Here is a 15,658-nt window from a genome sequence, read left to right on the forward strand (position 1 = left end):
CCAGCCCTGCAGAGCAGCCCTCGGGGACACCAGAACTCTGCAGACCATGCTCAGGATGCCCCTGGCCTCCAGCACAGGTAGGTGGTTTCAGTCTCTGTCTGTACAGCCTGTTTAGATCTCCGTGGATGGACAGCCCAAAATCCAGCTGTCAGAGGTCGGGCTCAGCTTTTGGCAAGGCCCTGGCCGTGGCAGCAGCCCTGGCACTGCCCACAGCTGGGTACCCCTGCCCACGGGGGACGGGGACGAGCTGGGCTGCCCTGTGCCCTGTGCCACCAGCAGCACTGCTGCCCTCACCCAGAGCTACCTCAGCCCCTTGCCAGCACAGGGACACCTGCGCAGGGCCGGCTGCAGGGGCCAGGCTGCTTTCTCCAACACCGTAAACCACCCGAGTATCTGCAGTCATTTTGCTCTCCAAACTATGCAAATCTGGATACAATTTAACAGATTAAGTTGCGTGTGCATAGTTCTCTTACGTTGTATAAAATATTCTGTGCAATATATAGAAATAGAGTGTTGCAGTCTGATGCCACTGAAGGCATAAATGTGCTGGTTCCAAGAAATTGAAAGGAACAGCCTTTCCCACAGCCGCTCTCTGTAGCAGGCTGACACAGAACAGCAAACAAAAACCCCTCCGTCTTTGAGCGGTATTTAGTTAAATTAGGAACAAAATTTTCTACTTTCCTTTTCTACTGAAGCCTACCAAAGAAGTGAGAAAAATTATTTATTATCTGCTTCTTTCAAAATATGCTTTTCCTAAAGGCTTCGTAAAAATACAAGCTCTCTGCTCAAGCAGGAATGGAGAGCAGTTTGCAGCCTTAGGGCTGATGAGGACCATTTGCTCACCCATCTGATATATCTCTGTATTGGTTGGACAGTGCATTCCCTCTGAACTCCCAATGCATTTTACAGAAAGGGGATGCTACAAATACTACTTTTTTTTTGTTTCCAGGCATAGCTTCAATCCTTCAAAGGTTATGATGTTTCGGTATGATTGTTATTAACCAGATGCTTAAATAGATCCAAACCTTTTTCTCTAGCATTCTGGCTGGAGGAGGGTGTTGGAGCAAACACTGCCAGAAAAGCTGCTGTAGTGGAAATGCTGCTCAGAGGGCTCTATTCTTTCAGAAACAAATCCTAATACACTCCTAATTCTTCCAGCATGAGAACAAAACTCTCCTGAATATTTGGGAAGCACCATGAAGAGAGAGAAAAATATTTCTTCCGAACTGTATATTTTTTTTTTTAGAATTAATCAAGCAAAATTCTAAGAGAATAGCTACTGTTGCTGAGGAAAGGCTGATGGCATTGATGACCTCTTGGTTCTTTTGTAGATCTGTGATACCTCCTGTCAGCAAAACTAACTCACACAAGGAGCTTACAATGTCAAGCAACATTTCTGAATGTCATCTCTATGAAGAAATGGAACCCTTTACCTATTTTTACTACTTGATTTTCCTTATGGGAATTATTGGAAGCTGTTTTGCACTGTGGGCATTCACACAGAAGGACCAGAAACAGAAGTGCATGAGCATCTACTTAATCAACCTCCTCACTGCAGATTTCCTGCTGACTTTGACACTGCCAGTGAAGATTATTGTTGACCTAGGAATCGCATCCTGGAGTCTGAGAATATTCCACTGCCAAGTCACGGCCTGCTTCATCTACCTGAACATGTATCTGTCAATCGTATTTCTGGGATTCGTGAGCATGGACCGCTGCCTGCAGCTGATGCACAGCTCCAAGACGTACCGCGTGCAGGAGCCGGGCTTCGCCAAGACGCTGTGCGCGGTGGTGTGGGCCACGCTCCTGCTCATCACCGTGCCCAACATGGCCATTCCCATCCGGCGCGTCGAGGAGCGCCCGGGCGTGGGCTGCATCGACCTCAAAACCAAATTCGGGAGGGACTGGCACGTGTTCACCAACTTCATCTGCACGGCCATCTTCCTGAACTCCTCGGCGGTGCTGCTGGTGTCCAACTGCGTGGCGGCGCGGCAGCTGCGGCGGCACGGGCGGAGCGGGGAGCGCGGCGGGCGCGCGCGGCGGGCGCTGGCGCACGTGCTGCTGGTGACCGCGGCCTACCTGCTGTGCTTCGTGCCCTACCACGCCGTGCGCATCCCCTACGCGCTGAGCCAGGCCCGCGCCGGCGCCGCCTGCCCCCTGCGCCGGGCCCTCTTCAAGGCCAAGGAGGCCACGCTGCTCCTCGCCGTCTGCAACCTCTGCCTCGACCCCCTGCTCTACTACCACCTGTCCGAGGCCTTCCGGCTGAAATTCACCGCGGCCTTCGCGGCCCCCAAGGAGACAAAGGCGCTCACGGCCACGGAGACGGCGCAGCAGAGCCCAGGGCAGACCTGCAGCCCTGTTCATGAAACAGCAGCAGAGCCCAGGGCAGAGCTGCAGCCCTGCCCGTGAAACAGCAGCAGAGCCAAGGGCAGCCCTGCAGCCCTGTTCATGAAACAGCAGCAGAGCCCAGGGCAGAGCTGCAGCCCTGCCCGTGAAACAGCAGCAGAGCCCAGGGCAGAGCTGCAGCCCGGCCTGTGAAACAGCAGCAGAGCCCAGGGCAGAGCTGCAGCCCTGCCCGTGAAACAGCAGCAGAGCCCAGGGCAGAGCTGCAGCCTGGCCTGTGAAACAGCAGCAGAGCCCAGGGCAGCCCTGCAGCCCTGTTCATGAAACAGCAGCAGAGCCCAGGGCAGAGCTGCAGCCCTGTTCATGAAACAGCAGCAGAGCCAAGGGCAGCCCTGCAGCCCGGCCTGTGGAACAGCAGCAGAGCAGAGCCCACCTGCAGCACTGGCAGCTGCTGGGGGACTGCAGCTGTGGCAGCACTGCTGACAGCACTCCTGAAGAGCTGTGAGCCCAGGCAGGAGGGAAACACCACCAAGGAACACCTCTGGCTGTGTGACTGCTCACACTGCGCCCTGAGCGCTCACAGCCCCCAGGGATGCCTTCACCAACAGCCCAAAGAACAGTGCTGACCCACCAGGCATCAGCAACGCTTGAGAATACACGTTCAGACTCAAATATGTCTTGGAATTATTTATGGCAGACACGTGGACTCACCTTTACTAAGTTAAATATTGTGCATTTACGATATTAAAGGACTCGGTGCTTTCAAGTGAAGAAATTAGTAAACAGCAGTTCTTCAGCTGCAAAGCTGATGTGACAAGATTAACCAAAAAGCATTTCAGAGGGCATTATTTACTGCAAAAAGGGATTTTAAACCACACTGATTAAAAATTGTTGTATCTGCTTACACCACACCTGCAAGGCTTCATAAATAAATTTCCTCTTCTTGCCAAGTTCCACTGTCTCTCCCTGCTGGTGCCTCAATGAATACAAGAAAAGCTAACAGCATGTTATTGCAGAAAATTCAAGTGGATTGTAAAAGGAAGATAAAAAGCGTAAGCATCCATCATTTCTTTTTATCCAGGACTTCAGATTCACCACATTTCCAACCACAAATGCACACAATACCCCCAGCATTTGCATCTGAGGCCACCACACTCTCTTACCTCTGCATAAAGTCCTGACTCACTCTAGAATGACATGCTTTTCCTATTAACTAGTTTGGTTAGTTCTAAGGTGTTTTATTTAATCAATTTGGCTTGTGGATCAGAAAGCAACTTCCAGGACCACTGTTAATACGAAAGGAGAGTTCTCTTGTCTGTGTAAATTACAGATGGAACACAGCCATGGCCCTGTGCTTCCCAGAGCTCCTACAGCTCCCTCACAGAGCAGCATCACCACGGGCTCATGGTTTGGGGCTGCCTGTGCAGGGCAGGACAGAGAAACCCCCACAGACAGACAGACAGACACAGCCCAGAGCTGGTCTGACCCAACAGCCTGTGGCTCTGCAGGAGGAAAAGCCCAGTGAGCTGTGCTTCGGGCTCCCAGTGCACGCATTGCTGTCATTTGCACACGTTTGCTTTCTTTGCAGTGTTCTCATATGAAATATAAGCTGGGACCCAAAGAGAGAAAGCTTCTGTGTCCCCAGTTTTCCTACAGCTGATACTCAAATCAAAATTTTACCTTATGATGAAGTTGCCTCATAAAACCAGTGAAGGGTGATGTGCTTTGTGAGCAAGAGGAACAGGAGCGGTACCCACAGAGCCTCCAGCCCACTCACCACAGGATTTACACACTCATTCCTCCAGCCCTCCTCTGTCTGTTTCCAGGCTGCAACTTGCATCACACTGACACATTACAGCAAACAAAACACCCCCGACCTCTAAAGATGTTATCTGTCAGATAGGCATGGTTGAAAAACTCCCCAAAAGCTCCATTTTATTTCTGACTTTTAAAGAAACACCATGTGTGTTTAGAACCCTGCATTTACAGAGCAGTTATGGGATGCAATGTGATTATATCCAGTCCTTTGTCCTTGTGTGCTCTGCTGATCTCACTTGTCCCTCCCAAGCTGGCCACCATCTCTGAAGAACTTCAAAATACTTCAAAACACCAACCTGCAAACTACAGAGGTGTGCTTTTCCTCCTTTGCCCAAGATCAATGGAAGCTTCAGAGAGCAGTGGCCGCCACAGGGGCGGGAGCCCAGCACAGCACCCTCAGCAAGGGAACACTTCCCCAGAGTGGCTGGGAACCACAGACCAAGGGCATGGAGGCTCCTGCCTCCAGGTGTCCCAGCTCAGGAGAGCAGAACACAGGTTTGTGCTGAGCGGGGCTGCTGTGCACACACACACACACACACACACACACACACACACACACACACCTCACAGGTGCCCCAGCTCAGGAGAGCAGAACACAGGTTTGTGCTGAGCGGGGCTGCTGTGCACACACACACACACACACACACACACACACACACACACACACCTCACAGGTGCCCCAGCTCAGGAGAGCAGAACACAGGTTTGTGCTGAGCGGGGCTGCTGTGCACACACACACACACACACACACACACACACACCTCACAGGTGCCCCAGCTCAGGAGAGCAGAACACAGGTTTGTGCTGAGCAGGGCTGCTGTGCACACACACACACACACACACACACACACACACACCTCACAGGTGCCCCAGCTCAGGAGAGCAGAACACAGGTTTGTGCTGAGCCGGGCTGCTGTGCACACACACACACACACACACACACACACACACACACACACCTCACAGGTGTCCCAGCTCAGGAGAGCAGAACACAGGTTTGTGCTGAGCAGGGCTGCTGTGCACACACACACACACACACACACACACACACACACACACACCTCACAGGTGTCCCAGCTCAGGAGAGCAGAACACAGGTTTGTGCTGAGCAGGGCTGCTGTACACACACACACACACACACACACACACACACACACACACCTCACAGGTGCCCCAGCTCAGGAGAGCAGAACACAGGTTTGTGCTGAGCAGGGCTGCTGTGCACACACACACACACACACACACACACACACACACACACACACCTCACAGGTGCCCCAGCTCAGGAGGACAGAACACAGGTTTGTGCTGAGCCGGGCTGCTGTGCACACACACACACACACACACACACACACACACACACACACCTCACAGGTGCCCCAGCTCAGGAGGACAGAACACAGGTTTGTGCTGAGCCGGGCTGCTGTGCACACACACACACACACACACACACACACACACACACACACACCTCACAGGTGTCCCAGCTCAGGAGAGCAGAACACAGGTTTGTGCTGAGCAGGGCTGCTGTGCACACACACACACACACACACACACACACACACACACACACACACACCTCACAGGTGCCCCAGCTCAGGAGAGCAGAACACAGGTTTGTGCTGAGCCGGGCTGCTGTGCACACACACACACACACACACACACACACACACACACACCTCACAGGTGCCCCAGCTCAGGAGAGCAGAACACAGGTTTGTGCTGAGCAGGGCTGCTGTGCACACACACACACAGAGCCAGGGCAGGGGCTGGAGACAGGAGGGGAAATGCCTTTCTCTTGCCCAAATAAAGCAACACGATGGCACCACCACTGCCGTGGTGAGATCAGTCAGCTACCAACAGAACAGGGATGCTGCACATTTCTGAAGACAATGCAGCACAAAGACTCTGCTCTCCACTGATGCAGACCTTTGCTGGGCACGGCCAGAGCCATTCCCAACTCAGGGCCCCGGCAGCAGCTGGGACAGGAGAAGCTGCAGGGTCTGACCATCACATATGTCATTTCACTCTTGACTGGAAATAACAAATGTGGGGCCACACAGAGGCTTCCTGTGACACAAAGGCTGTACCTCAGGGTTCCTCCCTCCCAGCACCACCTTTACACGCACTCAGAATGCATCAGCCTCTCAGAATAACCAGGCTCTGGGTGTGTCTGACCTGGGGTCTTGCACTGCAGCTGGTCTGGCCTGCACAAGCACAGACCCCTCCCCAGAGGGGCTCAAACTGCTGCCCCACAGAGCAGCAAGGTCACAAGGAAAGCAGGCTTGAAGCTGTGTGCTCCTCTCAAGGTCACTGTCAGTTATTCAAGCCACAGAATAAATTTTTACATTCCAGAGAGATTCTGCACTTTGACTCCTTTAGATGAGCAGGAACCTGGTGTTGGATTTGCTGGAACAGTTAAGGATGAAAACACCCGGACAGGTAACTAAGCAATTTGAGCAACCAAAGTAATGCTAACTGCATTATTAAAACTATTACAAGACTGCTCAGAACATGCTCCACTTTCTCAGTGCTTGGGAAAACAGACTGAATCTGCAGATATTATTTTGCTCATCTTGTCTCTCTTTCCCGTCAGGCAGCCCAGTACACTCAGATTTGGGTCCCTCACAAATGTAATTACAAATGTTAAATTGAAGCTCTGTGACTCCAAGACCCACCAGAGCTCCTTTCCCACAGCGGGGTGGGGAGTTTTGTTTGTCTGTGTCATTTCCAGAAATGTGATCTCAGAAAGACAAATATCAACTCTCCGCATTTGTCACAAGCCCCGTTCCTGAGAACCACATTCAAAACAGGACTTTTTCACTCTAAAGTGAAAAACATCTCTTGGCATCATAAGAATTCAGATGGACTTCAAAGACAACATCAGAAACAAGACTAAATACAAGTACACATCCCTAAGCCTTAAAAGCAGAGACCTAAGTGCATAAATATCCGTGGAGTTCCAGGATTCTAATAGTGATTTCAAGAAATTCAACATCAATCCTTAAAAACATCAATCACTCCCTTCTGTCACATCACATTCACTCCTGCACACTGGCTGGAACATCCTCTACCAAGCTGCATTACCAGGGATCCCCCCACTGCTGAGGGGTATTTTGAGCTATACCTAACCAGGCTGTATTTTGCTACACAGGAGACTGGCATGTTCAGGTTTCACCAACCATTCTAAACATCTTAAAATGGATTAAAGAGGTGAAAAAGCCATTTATTCTCAGTTCCCTTCCATGGTGGTACCTGTGACAGACTATGATGGATAATAAAATACGCGTAGTTCACGTGTTAGGGGAAATTTGAGTGGGTTTAAGCCCTAGGAAAATGACAGGTGAACTCACAGAGGAGTTGTTACACACATGAGAAAGTCACTACTGCATTCTCCAGATTACCCTTCCGAGGACTCTGTTTCTGCCCAAATCAACTCCTTGCCCTGCTGGGGCTGCAGGTGAGTCATACATGTTCCAAGAATATGGTGTGATAAAATTTATTCCAACTGAAAACTGTACAGTAGCAATACAGACTGTTTACTGGATTTACACCTTGACAATAATCACCACTGTGAAAATCATTCTGGAGCTGTGCACAGGAGATGGTTTGAGTCAAGGAAATGTCACATGGAAAATACTTGTGGCCAGAAATAAGGTCAGTAGTTTTCTCTGCAATCCCACCTAAAAAGAAAGTGAATTTACTGCTTTATGACACAGAGTAGGTTTCTAGATTTTGAGTCCTCCTACTCAGGCAAATCTCCCGAGGAACCCAGAGAGAACCAGGAATGAGAGGTCCTGACCTTGCTCGGTGCACATGGCCACATTCACCAGGAGCAGCCCTGTCCCTGTGTTCATTGTGAAGTTACATCTTTATGGGCCACCAGAACAGTTCACAGCTGCTGTCATTGCTGAAACCTCAGGAACGAGGAGCTGAGCCTCTGTCAGCCACAGCAAGGGCTGGGTTTGGGTTGCACGCAGCCTGCTGGGGGCCCGTGCCTGTATGGAAACCTGCCACAGCAGCCAGCAGGGACAGAACCACAGAATCGTCCCGGGTGGAAAAGGCTCCTACGAGCATCACACCAAACCACCGGGACAGCACTGCCAACCGCCACTGAAACACGTGTCATCCAGGGTAAAGGCTCAAACCAAGTACTAAAACTGGAAAAACAGACAGGAAATAGGTTCCAAACATGCTTCACTTGGGCTCACATCAAAACACAGGCAGCGGACAGCTGTCCTTCAAAGAACATTTCTAACAACAATAACAATGTCACTAGGCAGATGTCCTAGCTGTGGACATGCTATTTACAAAACAAAAATCCCTACAGGCTTACGTGAGCTGCCGCCTGAAAACAGCGCGCACAGCCTCGTGACTTACAGCCTCCTCTGCCAGGAAAAAGCAGAAGTTCATGAAGAGGAAGGAAGCAGGAGACAAAAAGAAGACGAAGAGCACCGCGCGTGGTGACATCCCCGCAGCGCAGAGAGCGGGGAGCGCCCGACATCCAGCGGCCGTGGGGCGGCTGGGCAGCCCCGGGAACCTGCACAGGGCTCCGGGAACCTGCACAGGGCTCCGGGACCCCCTGCCCGGGGCTCGGCAATGCCCTCCCCTCGTCCCCCGGGCCAGGGCAGGGCTGCCCGGTGCTCACCACAGCCTGCCCCGCAGGTGACACCCGAGCCTGCACTGCTGAGGTGGATGTGGGGGTTCCCTGACCACGGCAGGAGGATGGAACTGGACGATATTTAAGGTCCCTTCCAACCCAAACATTCTCTGGGGCTTTGGAAGTTCAAATGTCAAAATGCACAGGCACCCAGGCACCATTCATCAAGCACTCTGCACCTCCACAGTTAACTAGACTCAGTCTTTAAGCCCAGATGGTATAAAATTCTTGAGCCACCTGCAGAGTGTGTGCATACCAGCCGGTTGGTGTGATTCAGAGAAAACCCAGGCCCCGTGTGTGCTGTGACACGGGCGGTGCCCAGTGCTCGCCCTGGCCGTGCTCCTGGCCTGAGAGGAGCAAGGCAGGAGCCCGGCAGCAGCAGCAGGACGTGAGATGCAGGAGCTGTGAGTTCCTGAGCTCAGGGTGGGCTGGGCCTTCTGTCAAGCTGTAAGAGAAAACCTATTTGTGTATATTTGAAACCTGGACTGAACAGCTTGCTGAGCATTCTGCACGCTGCAGTGTACATAACAGACACACTGCCCCTGCCAGAGAACACCCTGACACAGAAAGTGAGTGCAAGAAAGTGCCCAAATGCAACTGGATACTGAAGTGGGGCCTCCTGGCTTGGCAGGGTGCTGTACAGTACCTGGGCATTACCTTAAAAAACAGCAAAAAAAGAAGTACACCCAGATTGAGAAAAAGAAAACCCAAATCCCAAACCCAAGAAAACAAAACAACAACTGAAACATACAAGAGAGCAGGTCAGCATTACTGGCTTTAGAAAAAAACCTGCAAAAATAAACCCTCTGGAAGCTTTCTTTATGGAGAGCAGACAATCAGATAGAGCAGCCAAGCTCGTCTCTGCACCCCCAACTCATCCGCTGCCCGGGGGCTGGGACGAGCAGAGCACTCATCAAATTACAGAGATCCGTCATCCTAAACCCTCGCTATCAAGTGACAGGGGATGCACTGCAACATCTGCAAGCGGTACAGAAAGGCACGGGGAAAGGGAGCCTTGAGAGCATCCTCCAGCCAGGGCTGGGGCTGGCCGGGTGCCGGGGCTCCGGGCATCGGGGCTGGGCCGGGTGCCGGGGCTCCCGCTCGGGGTTGGCCGGGGCTCTGAGCATCGGGGCTGGGCCGGGGCTCTGAGCATCGGGGCTGGGCCGGGTGCCGGGGCTCCCGCTCGGGGCTGGCCGGGGCTCTGAGCATCGGGGCTGGGCCGGGGCTCTGAGCATCGGGGCTGGGCCGGTTGCCGGGGCTCCCGCTCGGGGCTGGCCGGGGCTCTGAGCATCGGGGCTGGGCCGGGGCTCTGAGCATCGGGGCTGGGCCGGGGCTCTGAGCATCGGGGCTGGGCCGGGTGCCGGGGCTCCCGCTCGGGGCTGGCCGCGCTCGGGGCGCTCGGAGCCGCCCGCCGCACGCAGCCCGTCCCCGGCCGCAGCGCAGCATGCCGGCGCCGCAGAAGAAGCTGCTGTTCTGCACGGCCGGGCTGCTGAGCCTGGGCTGCGCGCTGGGCGCGGCCGCGGCCGTGGGCAGCCAGCTCTGGGTGCGGGGCTCCGTCCTCTGCAGCACCGGAGCGCTGCTCGTCAACGCCAGCGGCCCCGAGCTGCACAAGTTCATCGGCGCCATCCAGTACGGGCTCTTCTCCGGGCAGCGGGTGCGGCAGTGCGGGCTCGGGGGCAGACCGCTGCAGTTCTCATGTGAGTACCGCGGGCCATCGATCCGTCCGTCGATCGATCGGGCTGCCCGCACCCTGCGGCCGGCGGGACAGGGCTGCCCCTCGCTCCGACACCGAGCCCTTAGTGCGCCGATCGGCAGGGCAGTAACTTGTTCTATGGTACTGGTACGGCCTGCCTGGTGCCTTCAAGAGTCTATTACTGCCGTTACACCGGTAGCCACATCCCAAGAGATTTATGATATTTCTTTTAAAAAAATATTTTGGGGGTTCAATTAATCTCTGTCATGTGTGCCGGCATTACAACATGACCTCTGTGCTGCCGAAAAGAATGAGCTAAACCAGCAAGAACCTCAGGAAAGAGCTGGGGCACTGGCTGCTATTGAGAAACCAAGCAGCCCAAAAGTTTGCACTCTGTGGCACTAATTGGAAGAAGGGCTGGGGAGGCTGTCTGGGGAATGCTGGCTGACTTGGTACCTGACACGGAGTGTCAAAGTATTAGTAATGGTTTCACTTTACATTCATAACCTATTAATCTACAAGGATAAGAAGATCAATGAGAAAATGATGAAGTGACACACAATAGGATCCAGCAGCAGGCAGAGCAGGCAGTAAAAGCCAGTTGCTGTGCGTACAATACCTCCCCTGAAGTTACTACAGCACGCAGATCACAATCATTCTGCTACAACAGCACATGTAAACTGCTCACACCCGTGATTTAATGCAAGGGAAGGTTGCCAGACTAGGTACTAGAAATTATTTCCTATGTAACATTTTCCAGAAATAGTAAGCCAAGCTAATTTGATATAGTACTAGAATTTGCTCTCTCTGAATTCCATCACTAGTCCGTGTGTACCACTGCAGTTCCCTGTTGATTGCTTTGTGTGCCATCCCAGTGTTACTGCACCATGGCTGTATTTTCAGAGGGACCTGTGCCCTCCCAAGGGTTTGGGTTGCTGTAGGTGACAGCTGTGACCCAGGGCTGGCCCAGCTGTGGGGCTGGCACTCAGGGTGGGTCAGCGACAGCTGTGAGGGGTCAGAGCATTCACCCCCAGAGCCCTGGGGACAAGGTGCTGCTCCTGCTCCCCGGGGCTGCAGCAGCCCCCTCCCATCACCTCCGTACCCTGGCAGCTCACCAGGAGCATTCCAGAAAACAGGACAAACTTATAAAATACACAGCCACAGCTCAACGCACTCGTTGCACTGCAGCACGCCTGAGGAGAACAGACACGGAAAATAGGCTACGTGATTTAGTTCTGTGCTTGCTCCCATTAAGTGCTCCCCTCTGACCACTGTATCTCTTTTAATTGTAATATGAATTTGCTCTGCCAGCAAACCCAGTTCAGCTGGGGAAAACTTCTGCTCCATTTGTTCCCACTCATTCCCATCAGTTTCTAGGTCAGTGGTTCATTTTCTAAAGGTCTCTGCCATGCACAGCACACATGGGTTCATTCAGGACCATGAGGAATGTTTTACTTTCAAGACAACATTGCTTCTGGAATTAAGTTTTCCAGATAAATCACATATAAAATGTTACTAGCAGAACCAGCTGTAGACACAGGTGCCCAGGGGAGGATTCAATACCATGCCATAACTTGTTTTCTTAAAACAAACCATAAAAAATTGCATTATTAAATACACAGTTTTACATGTTTTCCCAAAGCATCAGACAGTGTCACAGGAACTATTCCCTGTAGGAATCCTGCAGAGGGAACACTGCTGGATAAACGGATTTGATAGCTCGTTACCTGCTGCCCTGTGCTCCTGCATGGAGCTGCAGAGCAGTTTGCTGGTACAGACTTTACACAGAGGAGTAATTGATGTGAGGCTGCTTTTCTCTGCACACATTACAGCTAAACAGCACCAGGCATTATTGCCTCACTTTAGTCATGCCCCCATAGATCAGGAACAGTGAAGTACATTTCACAGTTCCTGCCAAAACACCTCTTTTTTGCCAAACAGACAGGAATTTTTAAAAATCATTCTCTCTTGCTCTCTGAATGTCTATCTCTGTGTCCTAGACAAACAGGACCACAATTTGAAACAGTAGCTTAGAAGCTGCATAAAAATATTTAGAATAAACTATTCCTGAATTTGTGCATCCACAATCACAGCACAATTTCCTTTCCCATGTCACAACCCTTTGTGGGACCTCATGAACACGAATGGAAAAAGTCTAAAGAAATATTTATTGTCTCATTCCCAGAGAAGAGGGGATGGCCGAGCCTTCAGCCAAGGGAGATCAGCCCCTAACACTGGCACTGCAAGAGACCTCAGCGACACCTTGTGCCAGACCTGCCTCCCCAAACACAGCTTCCTGCACTGTCCCCAAAAATGCTGTCACACTAAGGACCAAAGAGCACCCTCAGGAAGGGGAGGAGAGGCTTTTCCTGGAGCTGGTCTCTCTCCCTCCTGGCCAGCCTATGCCTCTGAGTTCCACAGAATTTTTCTGCCTCCAAACATCCATGAAAAACCATTTCTAGCGAATTATTTCATCTGGTTGCATTTAGAAGAGCAGGATCAAAACAATTATCACAAACGAGCCAGAACCCCCAGCCTGATATCAGAGACAACTTTTCCTAATGTGTATAATAATGTTGTGTTTGTTTTGTTTTCAGTTTTTCCAGATTTGCTCAGAATTATCCCCGCAAGCATCCATGTCAGCGTCATTCTGTTCTGCACAGTGCTGATTGTGTTTGCCCTGGTGGGAGCAGGGTTCTTCATGTTCAACGCCTTTGGCAGCCCCTATGAGACGCTGCACGGCCCCGTGGGGCTGTACCTGTGGAGCTTCATCTCCTGTGAGTGCCAGGCTGGGCTGGCACTGCCAGCAGCGCCCGCTGCTCAGCACAGGGGCAGCTTGAACCGGGCCTGCTTGGGCTCTCAGTGGGCAAAAGCAAGCCAGGCAGGACGGCAGGGGCTCTGCCACGTCAAAACGCGTGTTTTCCAAACTGAAGTTGGGAGATAAACTGGGGAGATCCCCCCGAGGGTGGGTGGCAGGACGGGAATGGGCAGGCAGCCGCAGGAGCCATGGCAGGGACCCAGAGCTGGGGTGGCATCGCTGACACCCCACACACAGCCAGAACCAGGAGCCACCCAGAGCAGGAAAGGGGGGAGAAAACAACCAAAACATGGCAGTGATGCAGCTGGCTCCACAACAGGAGGGGTCCAGACAACGCGAGCAGCACCCAGAGCAGCGCAGCCTTGCCCAGGACAGAGAGCTGGGCAGCCAGAGGCAGCAGCAGCGCTGCCATGCAGGAAAGCAGCCACACACTGCTCCCTGCACTGCTCCCTGCGCTGACAGGCAGGTTCACCCCGGCCTCACGAGGTGTTACACATTACAACCACAATTTCACAAAGGACTTCAGCACAAGTTCACGTTCAGGCATGCAGAGAGCACCGTTATGCTCAATGGGACAATGAGCAACTTAAAGCTGAACATGAACACAGACACCTCACTAGCTCAGGGCACTAAAGCAGCCATGCTAAATATTCCTGGTCCTGAGCCAAACTCAATTAGAAAAGCTTATCCATTTCAATAGCCATTGGCTTGGATTCCAAAAATAATCCCTGTTAAAGCCGTGTGGCCATACAAACGTTCTCCCTGTGGCACTGGGCTGCAGCACACACCGTGCAGCACAGCTGAGGGACTCTGAGGTAACGAGCATCTCCCTCTCCCTTTCAGGTTCCTGCGGCTGCCTCATCATGATTCTCTTCTCCTCAGAGGTGAAGATCCACCACCTTTCAGAGAAAATTGCTAACTTCAAAGAGGGAACTTTTACATTCAAGACTCACAGTGAGCAGTTTGCAAATTCCTTCTGGACCATCCTGGCTTGCTCCCTGGTGCACTTCCTCAATGCCCTGCTAATCCGATTTGCTGGATTTGAATTTCCCTTTTCAAAATCAGAAGAGTCAGGGACAATCACAGGAGCGGTTGACTTGATGTATTAAAATGATGGGATTTAAAAATATTTCAAGCAAAGAAATTTGTCACTATTACATCAACAACCACCAGATGTACCAACCTGTGAACGATTGCCCTAGAGAAGGTAAAAAAAGGGAAAGTTTCAAATAAGTGTTAATGTGGTGTAAGCAGTGAACAAAAGAAGATGTGCTGTATGGTAATGCCTGGATGGAAAAGCCCTCTAAGACATTTTTTTGCTGTAAAATGGACACATCAACCCTCGCCCCTGGACAGCCCCAGGCCAGCTAAAGCACGGGATGCTCCCCAGGCTGAGCATCACACCACCAAACACTGCCCCTGTGGGCTTACCTGGGCACCAGGAGATGAGCTGCTCCTCACAGGACACAGAAACACACAGAGACACAGAGCCCCTGCCCCATTTATTATCTGGGGGGCTGTGCCCAGCTGTGAGTGAGGGCAATCCCTGCCAATCCCTGCCAGCTGTGGGTGAGGAATAATCCCTGCCAGCATCCACCCAATGCCCAGGTACAGATCAGGCCCAGGTTCCAGGTATCACAGCCCTCTGCACTTCAGGATCCACCAGCCCACAAGGCCTTACTGACTTTGATGTCATTTTTTTGCATTTTTTCTACTGTGAAAGGCAAAACACTGCCGGGTTGTTGCAAAGGTTTGTCAGCTGCATCTTTCCCAAGGTAGCTCTGCCTCTTCATCTCCCTGGATCTCATCAATGTGGAAGGGCTTCTGCAAGTCAGCACAACTCCCAGCTTCTTTCATCATTTTCTTCATAAACTATATGCATAGTCCTCCTAATGTTAATGTATGTTCTTAAAGCATCATTTGAGTTGCATCTCATGGTATTGTTTCCTATACAGCAAACCCAAAAACACTCCTTTACTGTGCAGACAAGAGCTGCCCCAGCCTGGGGTCTGGGAGTGCTCACAGGGGTCCCTGTGCCCAAAGCCCGGCCTGACCACCCCCGCATCCCACCCTGCACCCTGAGGGAACCCCAGGAGGGACCCTGGGGGAGCCCCAGCATGGACCCTGGACCCCCTTGCATGCGTGAAAATGCCCCTGTTACTGCCCTGTGCTGGGAAATGCCCCCGCTCTGCCCCGCTGTGGGACACGGCCCCGCTCCTGCCCCGCTGTGGGACACAGCCCCGCTCCTGCCCCGGGCTGGGAAATGCCCCCGCTCTGCCCCGCTGTGGGACACGGCCCCGCTCCTGCCCCGCTGTGGGACATGGCC

The 15,658-nt window shown here is 52.4% G+C and overlaps 2 protein-coding genes across 3 annotated transcripts; both read left to right on the forward strand.

Annotated features, from left to right (window-relative positions):
* Window positions 1-1,380: 1,380 nt before the first annotated feature.
* On the forward strand, window positions 1,381-2,994 carry GPR171 (G protein-coupled receptor 171). Its single transcript, XM_054282312.1, has 2 exons — window positions 1,381-2,335; window positions 2,927-2,994. Exons 1-2 carry the CDS (start codon window positions 1,381-1,383, stop codon window positions 2,992-2,994), a joined length of 1,023 nt encoding a protein of 340 aa, XP_054138287.1.
* Window positions 2,995-10,265: 7,271 nt separating this feature from the next.
* CLRN1 (clarin 1) lies at window positions 10,266-14,441 on the forward strand. Of its 2 annotated transcripts, none has more exons than XM_054283054.1 (3): window positions 10,266-10,518; window positions 13,112-13,345; window positions 14,176-14,441. In XM_054283054.1, the coding sequence occupies exons 1-3, from the start codon at window positions 10,266-10,268 to the stop codon at window positions 14,439-14,441; spliced, it is 753 nt and encodes a 250-aa protein (XP_054139029.1). The 2 variants fall into 2 exon arrangements, with proteins under 2 accessions (XP_054139029.1, XP_054139030.1); XM_054283055.1 differs by having other exon boundaries at window positions 13,112-13,291.
* Window positions 14,442-15,658: the final 1,217 nt, after the last annotated feature.

Source organism: Melozone crissalis, unplaced genomic scaffold (genome assembly GCF_028551555.1).
Source record: "Melozone crissalis strain CALT ecotype California unplaced genomic scaffold, PUWL_Pcris_2 ptg000034l_1, whole genome shotgun sequence".
Classification (NCBI taxonomy): domain Eukaryota; kingdom Metazoa; phylum Chordata; class Aves; order Passeriformes; family Passerellidae; genus Melozone; species Melozone crissalis.